This window comes from Candoia aspera, chromosome 7, assembly GCF_035149785.1.
Source record: "Candoia aspera isolate rCanAsp1 chromosome 7, rCanAsp1.hap2, whole genome shotgun sequence".
Classification (NCBI taxonomy): Eukaryota; Metazoa; Chordata; class Lepidosauria; order Squamata; family Boidae; genus Candoia; species Candoia aspera.
This window is the reverse complement of record NC_086159.1, coordinates 22177762-22194625: the sequence shown is the minus strand read 5'-3', so window position 1 is coordinate 22194625 and position 16864 is coordinate 22177762. Positions and strand designations below refer to the sequence as shown.

At 37.7% G+C, this 16864-nt stretch overlaps 1 protein-coding gene across 5 annotated transcripts in view; it reads right to left on the bottom strand.

Annotated features, from left to right (window-relative positions):
- The window catches only part of MYBPC1 (myosin binding protein C1), a 116872-nt gene extending 107068 nt beyond the window's left edge, over nucleotides 1-9804 (bottom strand). For all 5 annotated transcript variants that reach the window (XM_063308432.1, XM_063308434.1, XM_063308433.1 and 2 more), the window contains exon 1: nucleotides 9694-9804. In XM_063308432.1, coding sequence (XP_063164502.1) covers nucleotides 9694-9718 — 25 coding nt within the window. In that variant the 5' untranslated portion in view covers nucleotides 9719-9804. The remainder of the gene's footprint in view (nucleotides 1-9693) is intronic.
- Between the last annotated feature and the right edge of the window lie 7060 nt (nucleotides 9805-16864).

Genomic DNA, 16864 nt, shown 5'->3' with positions numbered 1-16864 from the left:
GTTGAACCCAGCTCTTCATACTTCAAGGACTTACTTATTGTAAATAGTTATTTAATAAAGAGTATTTTTAATATTACTCTGCCTGTTTGCATAGTCTGAACAGGACATATATCACCTGTGCAGGATGAATGTATCTATTGTGGAAGATCCTCCCCACGGAGATCAGGCTGGTACCTACTTTGCTGGTTTCTGCAAGCTCTTAGAGACCAAACTTTTTCTGACAGCCTTTCCCTGATTTGAGTTGCTATCACCATCTTTTGTTTTCTTCCTATTCCTGCAGTGTTCTTGTGTTTTTATTTTTGTATGGGGCTTGGTTTATATTGTATTTTTTTTCTATATGAACTGCTGAAAGTCGTTTTTGATTGCAGTGGCATACAAGTATACTAAATAATCAATCAATCAATCAATTAATCTGTGGAGGATAATTTATGTCTTAAAAAAAACATTCCCACTCCAGAAAGAACACTCTTTTGGGGATCAATTCTCAGCTTTGTTTTTTGGCTGCATTGCTCATCACATTTGCATTTCATTTCAGTGTTTGTACCAGTTTTTTCCCTTCCCAAAGGAATCACAAAACGATTAACTAGCATTTCTATCAGCAAGTAGATGCTTTGTCCCCTTTTCTTCCTGACTGCTACACATACCTGTGGTTATCTATATTTTTCCAGGAGCACTGATTAGTGTCAACTCATGAAAGATTTGAATTAACTGAAGGTAAATCCAACCTGTAGAAGGATACTTTATCAGAAAGTATCCACTACAACAGTGTGGATATAAGAAAATCTTCCTTCAGAATTATCAGTTGGGATTCAATGTGGTAAAGTAGGTTAGTTGAGGACTATGATTTACAAACTTGACAACTATACTTTGGCCTGTACTTTTCAAACTCCTTGCCCGCTGGGAAATTTCAAAATTAGTTTGTGATATTGTAATATGTACTTGTGTGGGAAGGGATCTGATGCTCAGTGAAAAATAATCATTCTCCAGAGGCCATGAACTCTTAGGAGAGCTTAAAGTAGCCCTAGATGGTAGGTAGTGAACTAAATGTCTTATAATTTGTGATCAAATGTTGGCTTATATATTTTCCAACTTTTACCAGTTTAGCAACAGCCTACTTGGATCATCTTTAACTGGGATGCATATTTTCAATTAAGGATAATGATCTTGACGCAAAAATTATGAGTGGGAGGTTTGAAGGTCAACATTAATTTGATATCATAGGAGGAAGTGTGGGAGATGAACATGAAAATACACTTGTACCAGCAGAGGTTAGGTCCTCTTTCCAAGGCTGGGTCTGTTACACAAGGAGATGGCCATATGTTTATGTTGATTATGAAATCAACATAAAATCTGAGTCTGTGGTCTTCTCTTAAGAGATAATGTTTGAATGTAATGGTCAAAGAAGGTGAAAATGTCTTAAGACATGGAGCAAGGGGGATAAAGATGTGAATACTATCTCTCTCTGAAGAACTGCAGGCAATATAGCATTTAACTGTTCTTGCTGGAGATAAAATAGAATTATTTTCTATTAAATCAGACAGCCTTAAAAGTTACATGGGTATGAATGAATAGCCGAATGGCCATTAAGGTAAATAAATGGGATTGCCCTGAAATGAAATAAATTGTTGTTCTCCTAATTTTTTTCTAAAGTATCAAGAGCAAGTTTATACTCAGATAATTTTCCATCTAGGCCAGGATTTACTTTAGCAGTAGCTATCAATCATATCCAACTGGGGCTTTTCCAAACATTTGCAATCTGATTCTTCAACCTAAGATGCCAGGCACTGAATCTGAGATCTTCATGCAAACCTCATAATTTACCAGCATGTCTTAGTTTAACTACACAGTACATTCTCTATTTTCCTTAAAAAGGCCCTGAACTAGCAGCTTACTAAAGCTGTTCTAATCATCCTTCTGATTGGCTCCAACAGACCTTAAAAGGTGTGGATAATAAATATGGAGGTATAGAGTCTCCATGACTATTCTCTAGCAGGATCTATTGTTTTGCTTACTTTTTTTCCACCTTGTGGTAGCCTGTACTGCTCTATATTAGTAAAGAGAATATTTGGGTTATACTTGAAATTGTTCCAAACATCTGACCAAACTGACATAAGAACAATCTGGACTGCAGATGAGTAAGTCAACCTTTTAGACAAAACAAAACCCTCCATGTGGTAAACCAGCACATCAGTGATGGCACTATTTCTTTGTTGTGATAGTTTACTCAGTGCAAAGAGATATTTTGAAGAAGGAGCATTCAAAAGTAAGAACTTCATCTAGCTGTAATGTAGAGAAATAAAGTCCAAGATTCTATCAGTTCAACCTGTGAGCCATGAGTAGAACAAATTTTACTTCTTGGCATCTGCTCATTGCAACCTTTATTCATATAATCTCCTTTCTTTTGCCCTTCCCATTGACTTCTGCTTTTCCTGTGGACAGTGCCCACAAAGAAGTGGGAAAATCATAGTCATTAAGATGAAATCTCTGCTCCATACCTACCCAACAGATGGCTATCTGCTCTCTTTTAGAAGCATTCCTGTAACTTTCTATAATCTGCAAACACCTGCCCCTATTGTCAGACTGTTTTTGTAGTCAAGCACATTGGCCTGAAACTCAACCAAAATCTACCTCTAGATGTTAAGCCTGTTAGATCTGTTCTCTGGGATAGCAGAAAACAAGTACTGCAGTTGCTTTTTTCTATGGGTCAGCTTTCAGGGCTTTGAAAAGTGTTACTATATTCCCCCACTTAATATTTGTTGCCCAGGCTAATATTCCCTTATTCCTTCAATCTTAAGATTTATTTTTCATGGACTTTTGGGGGAGGCATGGCAAACTGAAAACTTCTCCATAAAAGTGGAGCTGATGACCACAGCAAAGACTGAAGAACCGGTGAGTAGACTGGTTCTTCAGAGCATTTCTGGACAAGAAGAGGACAGGAGATCACCCACATATGCTCTGGACAGCTGCTTCTCATGAGGAGACCACAGGACAGCAGTCTTCTGAAGGTCTGAGCGCTGGGAGACAAAGAGATTAGCCATCTTGCTCATAACCACAGCAGAGCCTTTTAAAGGATACTAAGTTTGCAAGCCTCACTTTCTAATCACTTTCAGAATTGCCTATTAATAATCTTAAAGCTATTAGAGACCTACAGAACAACAAGTTTGAAAAGTTGCCAGGTGAGTTTAGCTTCAAATTGGAATAAAAGAAAAAATTAATTATAAGTTTAAAAACTTAAAGAATTTGAAACAAAGAGCAAAAAGCTAAATAAGATTTTGATCTAAGAAAGTTATAAACAGATTAAGGGTCCAGATAAATTTGTAATATTGACTTTTACTATATGATGTTGGAATTAGCTATAAAAAATAAGTAGCTTCTTGTGGGAACCTGGTTTATTTTGGCTGTCTTAGATTACTGTATGTCATAACAAAGATAAGCAACTTCATGATTTTAGAAACTGGACACTAGAGGAGACTAAAGATTCTAAGTAGAAGGAAAAAAACAATACAACCCTGCTTTGTATTGGGAATTACAAAATGACACAAAATGTCATAACATTGGAAATATTAAAGAGGTCTTTGAAGAATGGACCCACAGATTACCTACAATATCAACAGTGTCAGTAATGATGTCTGACTCTATAGATAGACTATGTGCAAAAGATGTTAATGAGGGAATGACAGTTGTACAGCAGATTTTGTCTGAAAAGACAGAGAAAGTACCAAAAGTGGAACTACAAATGACAGGCCAAGAGAATGATTTGGAAAAGGACACTTTATTGGATAAACTGGTTGGAATTTTAAAAATTAAGGGGGAAATACAAATAACAAACTAAGAAAATGACCTGGAAAATGTTTTCTTACTGGACTTACAAAAGAGGCTTGTTAAACTCTTGAAGAAGTCTGTGTGGTGGGATAAAGAAGAATTGAACAGAAATCAAATCCTACAACAATATTTGCACTAAAGATTAAGACATAGAAGTAAAAGGAAGGGGTATAAAGTTGGTTTATTTGATCAAAGTTAAAATAAGACAAATGTTTTTGCAAAGTTCTGGCAACACTTTATGGATGTTTTGCTGACACCAGGATTGAAAATTTGATGTTTTATGGGCTTGCCTATAGATAAGGGATGAGATATGGGATGAAGAGATATTTCTCTACCACCCAGAGTCATTATATGCGAGATGGGTGGTAGAGAAATATGACGAATAAATAAAATAAATAAATTTGTTTGTAACCTTATAGGGGGTGAAAAGTTACTAAATTCGTCTAGCCTTCTTGCAGTGAAGATTGGAAGTCACTTCTTTATTTATATATTTATATATTTCTTTTCTTTTTATTATATTCTTTCTTTTCCCTTTCTTCTTTCTTATTTTTCCTTGCATTTTTTATTCTTTCTTTCTATTCCCTTTTCTTTCTTTAAGTTTAGTTCATATTAGTTTCTACTATAATCAAAATCCTTAATAAAAATTACACACACACACACACACCCATATATATTGCTATCTGCCTTTGTTGTCCTTTTGTAATGCTTCCAAAAGTCCAACATCCCACATTGACATTGGATTCTAGAATAAGTCTGACTAGTGCAGAATAAAGTGGATTCCTCCAGGTTGGAGGCTCTTGAAGAAAGAGTAGGGGCATCCTCAGAGGTGATTTTAAAAATTGAAATGATGTCTATGAGCACATAGTTGAAGCCCTATCCCTTTTTTACATGGGTCAGAGACCCCTGAAAAGGGAAGATGTCTAACAATTAACATAGCTCTTAGTGCTTAACCTTAAAGGATCAAAGTTCTCAGAACCTTCCCCATCTTATTCATTTCTGTTGCAGAGAAGAAACTAAAAGTCTTGTTCTACCCTTTTTAAATGCTCCATTTATCTGTCAATTACAAACTAATTTTTCAGTTGTTGAAAAAGATCCTCCAAAGATTGATTGTCTATTAGCAAATATTCAATTAGTCACTCATTCTATTATGGTGCTCCAATGAGCCATTATATAGCAATTCATTAGCACTTAACAATGTATAGCCAATAGCTCTCTCAGAAGAATGGTGTCCTAATATGGTTTTCCATTTGTCCCTGTAGTCTTTGCATGAATCTCTATAGCTAAAAAAAGGAATTTGATTATTCTAAATGTCATTCATTTGCTAAAACCAATCACCTTCCCATCATTAAATCCAACACTATTAGAATACATTTACTTTGAATGCAGAAAGAACAAAATACATTATATCCTCACACTGGCAGCTACAAAAACAAGCTCTAATCCCAGGAGATGCCCTGAAGGGCTTCTCCTAGTCAACGGAAGTCTTTAGTCATGTTCAAGAAGAAGGGAGCCTCATTTTTTAAAATATTTATTTATTTATAAATTTATTCACCGCCCATCTCCCCCTCATGGGGGACTTTAAAAAAATTATTTAAAAATAAGATAACAAGTTACATAGGCAAAGAACTTATTTGTATAGTGTTCAGTTTCACTTATTTGGAACATAATTTCAGTCTCCCTAAACTATTGTACTATAAAAATAGAGACTTGAATTTATTATGGCCTAAAGGTAATAAAACTGAATTGATTTAGCAATCTTGTGAACCTCTCAGCTTACTAGAGAAAATTAAAAGCCAGTCAATGACTCCTACACATTATCAATTGAACAACATTGACTTGTATTTTGTATTACAAGAGGGATGATGCAATCCCAATCCAAAAATACTTGCATGGAAGTAGTTCCCTGCACTGACACTTGATGGCAAGAGTCCGAGGTAAAGAACACCTGGGTTCAGAAAGTGAAAAAAAAAATGTACCTGAATATTGTAGCAAACATCTATCCACAAGATTAGAGTTATGTTCCATCTGGCCTTGCATACTGCTGTATCTGTGTGAACAATTCTGACTCTCCACTTCTACCAATCTCCCACTTGTGAGTGTGTAAGACAGATTAAGCAATCTAAATATGCAGCATTATATGAAATGCACACGCAATGGCACCACTACACATAGCAAGAGGTTGATGGATGGTGACACATTTTATTTCTAGACTCTTTTCATTCTAGCATACTCTTAAGATAGTTCCATTGTGTGGAGTCATATCAATGATATTTCTATCCAAAGAACTATAGATCAATGGAACAGAGATTCTGTTAGTTGATGCTCAGTTTTGTCCACAGCCATTTTCTGGCATAACAACCACAGAACAGATGAATCATGAGACTGGTAAAACTTAGCATTTCTTATATATTCAGCTGCAGATATAATTTTAATTGCCTCTCTATCACGATCCACAAATCAGCCAGTCCAAATAAAGCCTGGTAATAGAGACCATATAGCTAATTTAATCCTACCTTGAAGAGAAATTATATATACCCCATTTGCATTACAAATAGAATACTTTAGCAGGAAGGCCTGCGTAGGGTTTGGGCTTTCAAATTTGCATGCATATTTTGTACAGCTATTTTGGGGAAGATACCTCATACATTGTCCTCCAGCATTACAGAACTATGGCAGCAAGAAAATAAATCTTTTCAGTCTGTCAACGCTAGTTGCCTTGGACTCAGCCCTGTATAGTGCTGGATCCCATTTGGAGGTGCTAAAATCCTTATAGCTTACAGAGATCTTAACCTCTTGTTTATTGAGAACAGAAAACTTTATAACTAAATAGCTCAACAGCAAGTGGTATAAAGTTCTCAATTGAAACACAGGGTTATGAATTTAAAATATTGAATAGAAGGTAAAGAAGTGATTTGCTGGTTTTTTCTCCAATGCTGCAGAAAATCAGCTGTCCTGAACCTAGTGCCCTCCTAACGTACTGGACTACAGTTCCCCCATCTTGGGAAAGGTGATCTCAACCAATGTTCTTCTTTCTTTTTAGACAGAAAAGGGACAAATATGTTCTAAAAGCTGACAATGAAATTAAATCTTAATCCTTGAGAATAATGGATATTTCTCATTATGTACTTTTTATATGTAATCTGTTAATGGGAGAGTCTACTCCTTACTTGTTTTTTAAGTGTCACTCTGGTTGGATTACTCTGAAAGGTCACTAAATTTTGTCTTTAGGTTCAGTCAAGAACTATAATATTAACATGGTCTGATCACATAGGGGGTCTTTGAAATTATTACTAAGTACCTGTTGTATACTGAGGGAGAGAGAAAGGGAGAGAGAGACAGAGGGAGAAAGAGAGGGAATATACCTTTTTCTTATGTCTGTAACAGAATAAAAAAATAATGATAAAGATCCTGAACTTAAACCTTGTTGTGTTTATCACTTCTCTAGATTATTTTTCTAGGATATGCAAGCTTGCAATTTCGCCTAAAGTTTTCTTACAAAAACTTCAAGGAAATACTCACTTATTAAGACAATACAAAACTGGCAGATTGTATCAACAAAGCCATCAGAAGGGAAATAAGTAGTGATATAGATCTTACCATGTTCGTAACACACATGATAACAAGGTAGCTTCAACCATGTTCAGAAAGTTAACTGTAAATGCTGGAAACAACAGCTCAAACCTCACAGCACTCCATTAAATCACAGACTACATGATAGATTTTAGCCTAAGTCACAACTTAGCTGGAAAGTTTTTGAAAAAATACCACATTCAATCCATTGTACAAACCAAAGTCATCCATAAAAGGAATACCTGTAATGAATTAACTCATATTATCAGCACAGAATGCAAAAAGAAAAAGGAAATAGACGATCTGAGGTGTCAAACACATTAACACGCTTCTAGAAATAGATGATCTGAGGTGTCAAACACACTAAGGACAGTCATTTAAAGCATACCTCATAAAACACTCAGAACATCCCTGCCACAGGCTCGCAGATAAGGTGAAATCCCCACTGTGGCACTATCTAATATGCCCAGAGGGTATTACCACATCCCTAAAATGGAAGTGAGTTATGCTCTCAACATGAGAGCAAACAGAATCCCCTAAAACACATCGGAGGGTGTGAGTTTGCTAGCATAACAACCTCCTTTTCCAGATGTTCTCTTAATCCAGAGAGCAATAAGGATGGTGACTTCACACATGGAAATTACCCATGCAAATATCATTTCCATTTTCATAGATTAAAAAGGTGTGTTTATCCCACAAGAGGTGTTTTTGAACAACAGCTACATCAACTCTTAAAGAAAGGATTCTGTTGTTGCCATATTTCTCCTAAGAGGATGTCATTAAGGCTGATGTACAGTGTGGACTTATGTTATGGGAAGGAACCAGGCAGGTTTTGTTCAGGGAGAACTGAAGTTGCCATCCTTTCCCTTCTTATTGGACAGTAATCCCATTCAACTTAATAGAACTTTGTTCCCAGAAAGAATACACAGCACTGAAAAGCAATACAAGTCCTGTGGGTACATTGTGCCTGCAGTCATCCTTCAGTGGCACTTACTAACTTCCCTCCCCACTTCTGACTCCAATCTTTTTATTACTTTAGCTTCGGAAAAATAATGTGACATGTGACAAAGCAAAGTGCCAGCAACCAGGATCATTTTTATTTCTAAGAATACCTCCGCACACTGGCTTCTGAGGCATTGTTTAAAAATGGAATGGTGGGTGGCTAGTACATAGTCCTTTATTTGACCTGCACAGAAAAAGAAGCCAAAGGTTGTAAAGGGCACACAGCTGGTGGGGTGGACAGCAATGTCAGTATTTCACCACCTGGCAAATAGGTGTTCTGTGAATGGCCAAACCCTTTTTGTCAGCCATTTTGTAAATGCTAGACAACCATTTTTTGAGAGCACCCACAATAGCCTCTCAAAATTCCAAATATGTCTATGGTGGTCTCCAAAGTTTTCTAGCCCTGTACAGAACTGGCCTGTATGTGATCTTGTAAGTATTCCTAAAAGAGTAGTATAAAGCAAAGGAAGAGGCTTCCTGGCCTGGAGTCATAGCAGATTGAAGAAGAAGTACTGTAGAAGAAAGAAGACCCAATAGATGGGCTGTTGGGAACTTCTGTTCATGAAAGTTGAGGAATCTCAAGAGCTAGCTGTTAAAAAACAACCAGACAATCTGCCCAATCTGCCCACTGTGCAGTGCTTGACTAAACGTTTGTAAACGTGCACTGTAACTCTTCATAAAGGTTTTGCTAGAAAGGAATAAAATCCTTCTCCAAACTTCAGGCAAGGAACAAAGGTAAGACCCTTGAAATTTAATGCATAGATCATAAGATACAAAGACTGTACTTTCATATATATCAACTATAAGTTATGAACCTAAAAATGTGTTTTTAGTGGTTTATTTACCATGTGGTTTATTTACCATGATAAAAATTGATGGAGTTTGTGAAGCTAATACAAAGAAAACTGCCTGTTAAATTTCCAGATCTGCAGATGTTAGGACAGGATGATTTCAGAAAAATTAAGTACAGTAGTAAAAGAAGTAATAATAGAATAATAATACAACTACCAACAATCCCGATAAACCTGCATGCAACCCAAATCATACTGTAATTTCCAGTTAAGCAGAGCATTCTAATCTTTACTATAAAGCCATTCAAATGTGGTTAATAATGATGTAGGTTGCTTTAGTTTTGTGCTAATGGCATACCTTAGCAGATCTCCATGAACAGAAATTCGATATAGCACCAATACAGTTTGCCTTCTCTGATTTCTGTTCATTTGCAAGCTGGATTGAAAATGTGCTTTTCTGCATTTTGATGAGATGTATGCATGTATTAGAAGAAACAGTTAAACTTACCAGCTGTTTTAGTGGGTTCTGGCATGGTTTCAGTTCCTCTTTATTCCCAGTGTGTGCAAATACAACAGCAAGTAGTCATCAAGTCCCCTGGATTCAAATGCAGCCTAGTATGACAAGCAGAGAGTGAGAAGAATTTTTCCACTTTATATACAGCCTTAAAATATCAATCAGAGTAGCACCTCCTCTCCTATCAATGCAAACCCTCTGAAAATTGACAGTTATGGGAGCTCAGCTTACATCTGTTGTTTGAAGCCACTGCCCCCCTTGGCTTTAGGAAGGAATCTCTGCTGCATTTCATGTGGCTGAGGAGATCAGCTATAACTTTCTAATTTCAGACCTGTTGGATCCACATACAACGTGGGGAATCAAACAGCTTGCCAAACTATCAAAGGGCTTTTAGAGACGAGAGATCTGTCAATAGAGAATTGTCGTTCCACCCCCCGTGGCACGACTATAGCCCAGACAGACAGCCTGATCAGGAATCTGCAATGCTACTTAACTATTTTTAGGGTTTCGTTAGATAATTCAAACCTTGGAATGCTTTCCTTAACTTGAGGAAAGTAGAGTGCTCATCTTTGTTACTGGAACAGGAGATTATAGCTGGCTTCAGTGACACTCCTCAAGACAAAGTACCTTTCACGAAGGGGAATGATACTTATTTTCTTCTTCAACCAAAAATGCCAGGCATTTTTCATTGCAGTAATTCGTATCTGTGAATAAGAAGGCAAAAGAATGATGAGGGGATTTTTTTTTCAAAAATTTTAAAAAGTGACAGTAAAGCAACACAGCATTTGTGTACTCTCAGATGATTGATTGATTGTATGAATGAAGCAAAAAGATTCTGTGATGAATTAAAAGGTCCAAGAAGCAGGGCTGAGATCTCTCTCTCTCCCTCTCTCTAGTTTTCCCCATCCAGGTACCCCCAGATGTTTTGGAATGACAACCCTCAGCATTACCCAATTAATGACTATGGAAGGTAGGAATGCTTAGTATTGTAGTCCCAATCCATTTTACATGATGAATGTAAGAGACAGATGGGGCTTCAATCTCATGATCATGGTCACCATGTTAACATTTTTGACCTCTCTTCCAGATACTCCTGCAGAGGGAGCAGCAAATTTAAGTCTATGCAGCCAGTAGCATATTATTTCTTCTGCTTGTGCTAATAGGAAATACTGTTCACCATGCTCAGCTTTTTTAGGAGCAAGCCATGGAGGCCACAGGGACCAGAATATAGTCCAGTGCTTAAAGTGATCTGAAGGGTTGGTACTTCAGAGTAATAGAACTAATCAGTCCAAGTGTGGTTAATGTGTGTTAATGTGCTGAGTTTCCCACGTACTCCAAATTACTGAGTCATAGACTTCAACAGAGAAGAATTGTGGAGAAAGAAGTAATACCTCAATATGAGATGCTGTGAAAAGAAAGAGGGCAACGAAGTCTAGGTTGAAATGAACATTCAGGGAGTTTTCTTTCCAGAATGAGTGACAAACCAGCCTTGCATATAAATTAATGTTCTTTAGAAAAGTGAAGGTAATTTGATACAATAATTGTTCCCATTTTTTTTCCTATTTTACTTTCTAGTCACACTAACTCAACTTTATTTATTTACCTGCCATACTTCGAAATCTTTTTAAGGGAAGTGGAAGCAGAAAAACAAAAGTCTGTCTCAGAACCAACAATGATTCTATGGTATTGCTGTAAATTATCTGCGTAGGCTTCATGAATCCTATTGTGATAGTTCCAGGGATGGCCCAGATATTATTTTGGGAATCATTGTTGTTTATTCGTTTAGTCACTTCCGACTCTTCGTGGCTTCATGGACCAGCCCACGCCAGAGCTTCCTGTCGGTCGTCAACACCCCCAGCTCCCCCAGGGACAAGTACGTCACCTCTAGAATATCATCCATCCATCTTGCCCTTGGTCAGCCCCTCTTCCTTTTGCCTTCCACTCTCCAGGGTGTCCTGTCTTCTCATTATGTGGCCAAAGTATTTCAGTTTTGCCTTTAATATCATTCCCTCAAGTGAGCAGACTGGCTTTATTTCCTGGCATATGGACTGGTTTGATCTTCTTGCAGTCCAAGGCACTCTCAGAATTTTCCTCCAACACCACAGTTCAAAAGCATCTATCTTCCATCTCTCAGCATTCCTTATGGTCCAGCTCTCGCAGCCATATGTTACTATGGGGAACACCATTGCTTTAACTATGTGGACCTTTGTTGTCAGTGTGATGTCTCTGCTCTTAACTATTTTATCAAGATTTGTCATTGCTCTTCTCCCAAGGATTAAGTGTCTTCTGATTTCCTGACTGCAGTCAGCATCTGCAGTAATCTTCGCACCTAGAAATACAAAGTCTTTCACTGCTTCTACATTTTCTCCCTCTATTTGCCAGTTATCAATCAAGCTGGTTGCCATAATCTTGTTTTTTTTCAGGTTTAGCTGCAAGCCAGCGTCTGCACTTTCTTCTTTCACCTTCATCATAAGGCTCCTCAGTTCCTCTTCGCTTTCAGCCATCAAAGTGGTATCATCTGCATATCTGAGATTGTTAATGTTTCTTCCAGTGATTTTAACTCCAGCCTTGGATTCGTCAAGCCCAGCATGTCACATGATGTGTTCTGCATACAAGTTGAATAGGTAGGGTGAGAGTATACAGCCCTGCTGTACTCCTTTCCTAATCTTAAACCAGTCCGTTGTTCCGTGGTCTGTTCTTACTGTTGCTACTTGGTCGTTATACAGATTCTTCAGGAGGCATACAAGATGACTTGGTATCCCCATACCACTAAGAACTTGCCACAATTTGTTATAGTCCACACAGTCAAAGGCTTTAGAATAGTCAATAAAACAGAAATAGATGTTTTTCTGAAACCCCCTGGTTTTTTCCATTATCCAGCGGATATTGGCAATTTGGTCCCTAGTTCCTCTGCCTTTTCTAAACCCAGCTTGTGCATCTGGCAATTCTCGCTCCATGAATTGCTGAAGTCTACCTTGCAGGATCTTGAGCATTACCTTACTGGCATGTGAAATGAGTGCCACTGTTCGATAGTTTGAACATTCTTTAGTGTTTCCCTTTTTTGGTATGGGGATATAAGTTGATTTTTTCCAATCTGATGGCCATTCCTGTGTTTTCCAAATTTGCTGGCATATAGCATGCATTACCTTGACAGCATCATCTTGCAAGATTGGGAATCATAGCCCACAATATTCTTGACCTCTGTACAGATCACCTAGAGTGAATTCTTTAAGCTCACCAGGAGTATATTTTCTTGGCCATTTTTGCTTCTCCACTAGAAACCACTTGTTGTGGATTATAGGAAAACTCACAATAAGGATTCCCTTATTTGAATATCTGTAGTTAAGCATATAACCTGCCCTGTATCTGGAGAGGTCAATCTGTGCAGCAAAGGCAATGACTAGACCAGCTGCTTCCAGCCACAAGACTCCAGATGTCATCGTGCTTCAGTTCCGCACAATCCAAACAGTAGAACAGTGGGGGCTGATAGGATTTTCAACCATATTGGGGATCCCAATGGTGGAAAAGGCTTGAAAAGCAGATTAATTGCATGGGTTAAATTGAGGTTACTGTTGCTAGGTCACTTGTCCTCTGGAAAGACACAGATTGTTTATAACACTTGGCCTCAGAATGTTAAAGGGCAAGAATGCAGATCATACCATTTCTTACAGAAGTGCTCAGTAATACTATGTCAGCCTTATCAGGTAGACCAGACAGGAAACACGACCAGATGAGCTACTTCTACTTTATTGTAAAGCTACATTAACAGATTCTTGCAAGTCTGAAAGTACAATTATCCCGTCATCTCCTTTATACTCTGAGAAACTGGGGGGGCGGTGTTTCCCTTCTGAGCCTCTTGCCCCGCCCACTATCCAGCTGCGGGCTATGCTGTCTCTTATCTGATCGTTCCCTAGGCAGAATCTCTTCGTCCTGTCTCCCAAGGTCTTTCCCACATACCATTACATCCTATAAGCTTTGTTTATGCCACCATTGCAATAAAGTAGGGCTGGGTAGTTTGAAATAGACAGACCCATTTGTAGTGGCTGCTGGAGTCACCTTTGACTATAGTTGCTGAAAACTAGTGGTATAATTTCCTCCCATTTGTGGTGGGAAACAATTAAAAAACAAATCTGTAGTGGAAACCTAAAAGGAAGGAAATGCAAAGAACTTTCACCCCAAAAAATCCATGGGCCCATTGGTTTTGCACCATTTGCCTCCCATGCAGCCCCCAATCACCCAGCCTGGAAAATATTTAATATGGGCCTGGAAATGTTGCAGCAAAACATAAACATATCTAGCCTTTATTTAATATACCTCCTACTTAGGGCCAGGTTAAACATAATGCATCACTTGAAGCTGCATCTGTTTTATAGATAAGAGCCACTAGCAAAAGGAAAATAAATATAAAGTTATGAATGTAATATAAGTATATTATAAGGAGATTAGGAAGAATCTGATTAATGATGTTTCTACCAAATACTTTTCTAAATAATAAAACAGAGCATTGTTTGGGTTCAGGAGGGTCTTTTTGGGTCTAAAACCATCCATGTCACATTACACAGTAACAAACCCAAATCTGGTGTCACAATGACACTCAACATTGGCAATTGTTACTAACACCACACTTGAACTATACATTCTTAAACACTGTTTTGTCAGAATCATACATTCAATATATTTCTGATGTACAGCTAACTGCATAATAACAACAATTTTTTATTAACATGATAGGGTTAGGGTTAATATCAGGGATCACAATGGGTCCATTGGGTCATGCTCAGATATAGATGGATTAATTGGATACATAGTTTATTTTGTATCACTCTAAGGCTGCAGTGCTGTGATTCTTGATTCTGGATTTGTGAGAGCTCTATAGCCATGTCTGCCAGCTGGGAAGACTTCTCCACACCTCCCTCTTCCACTTTCAGGAACAAATTGGAGGAAGCTACAGTCTCATCCTGAGGGAAGGAGCAAAATTTCAGTTCCTGGAGCACCAGCACTTGAAAAGAAACATGGAGAAAATTGATGGCAGAGTTTACCCTCTGGCAGCCAATGGCAGCTTGTAGACATACTTCACTGCCTGACCACTGAAAGAGGGTGGCCTTTCCACCATCAGCATCTCACAGTAGGAGCAGATTTTGGATTCACCAGGAGCCAGCCACAAGTCAAAGAAGAGGATCTTTGAAGGTGCCAAGAGGATTCATTGACCCTGCTGCCACCCAGCGCCCCCTGGTATTAACACTGAAGGTGGAGGTTGTGTCAAGTGGGAGCGGGGGGCACAGCATGACCAAACACCTCCCCAGTCAGGAAGACAGTACCTCAGTCAAGATGGCGCAGAAATCTAATCCATGAAATGGGTTCTTTACCACATAATCTTAACATAATAAATGTGTTATTAATATTATTTATTATTAATACATGTGTTATTATGTTATTAACATAATAAATGTGTACCTTACCACATAATCATATGGAATATAGCTGAGGTCATATCTTGTTAGTCTGATAATTTTATCTGTTTTCTTTACGTTGCAATTTCGCAAGCAGGAATTTGTGATCTAAACCACAATTAGCGCTAGGCCTTGTTTTTTGCTGACTGAGTAGAAGTTCTCCACCTTTGCTTGCAGAATATTATATATACTCAGTTCGATTTCTGTGTTATCCATTTGGTGATCTCCATGTGTAAAGTAACCTTTCAGGATGTTGGAAGAAGTGAAACAAATATTTTGAATTATAAACACTGGGCTTTCTTGGCAGAAATTTTCATTAGTGTGTCTCCCTCTTTGTGTCTACACCAAGGGCAAATTTCCCCATAATTCAGATGATATTTTACTTCCAGCTTTAGCATTCCATACACCTATAATGAGTATGAGGTTTTTTTAAAAAAAAATTGGTGTTGTGTCAACAAGGTGTTGCAAGATTTCATAGAACAGTTCAACGTCCACTTCTTTTCCATTTGTAGTTGTAACAAAGACTTGGATCACTATAATACTTTTTGACTTGTTTTGGATTCAAATTGAGGTCATAATGTGTTATCATTTGGGGGTGGTTTGCAAGCACTGACTTCTGCATCCTTTCGTTAATAATTATGGCTACTCTATTTTTGCTATGATTTTCTTGTCTATAGTAGATCTGATGCTTCTCTGATGTGAAGGGATCAATTTCATTTCATTGCTTCCCAGAATTTCACTATTCAGTCTTGGCAGTATAACTATCATTAACATGCTTTAACTCTACAAATATCTTGTTGTTTTGCTCAGACAGTTCCATGTGATCTGCTGTGCATTCTGGGGATTAAAAGAAGCCTTCTAGTATCAATTGTTATATGCCTCCTTCCCTAATTTAGTACATGACCTTGTGTTTTACCCTTGTAAAGTAAGGGGAACATTCACAAACAAATCCTTCTTTAACCCCATTGGAACTCTGTATCATTTGAATGAGGTATTTTTCAGGCACCTCATTGACAGAACAGCTTTTGAGCCCCAAATGTGGGCTCAAAATATCCATTCATCCCCCCCCCCCTTTCAAACTTCTGATTCTTCTGGCCACTGTGGACATTTTGAAACTTTTCCTTAGCTATTGAATTTACTGAGTATATTAGAAATCAGTTGCTAACCAGACTGAGAGCTCAGTTGCTTATGGCTCATGTTGTTTATAATGTTTATAATGATTTCTAAATTTATAGCATGTCCAAATCTCACTTCATCTATCCCAATTAATTTTTTGGCCTCTTTCAATATTTGTTTTGAAACTTTTCTACAGTTTTCTGTAGTCTTTGTGCATGCGACAATGAAAAGAGGAGGCTAAAACAGGAACCCCATCTATATTACTTAGAAATAAGCCTTGCCAACAAAATAATTTTGTTATGTTTCTCTATCCTTAGTGCCCTTTTTCAGTTACTCTTTCCTTATTCGTCACTATTCTGTTTTAGAACTGTTTAATAGGCAACTGTATTTGTAATATATCTTATTCTAAGTATCCAGCTGATGAGCTAAAAGGAGTTCTCCAGCTCCTTGTGGATTTTTAAGATCTCTGTTCACATTTATGATATTGAGCTAACATATTCTCAGGTTCTCTGCATTTGTACCTATTAGCCCTATGGACACTCTCTTTCTTAATTGTACATCATAACTGCTTCTCCCATGCATACCAATCAAATTCAGAT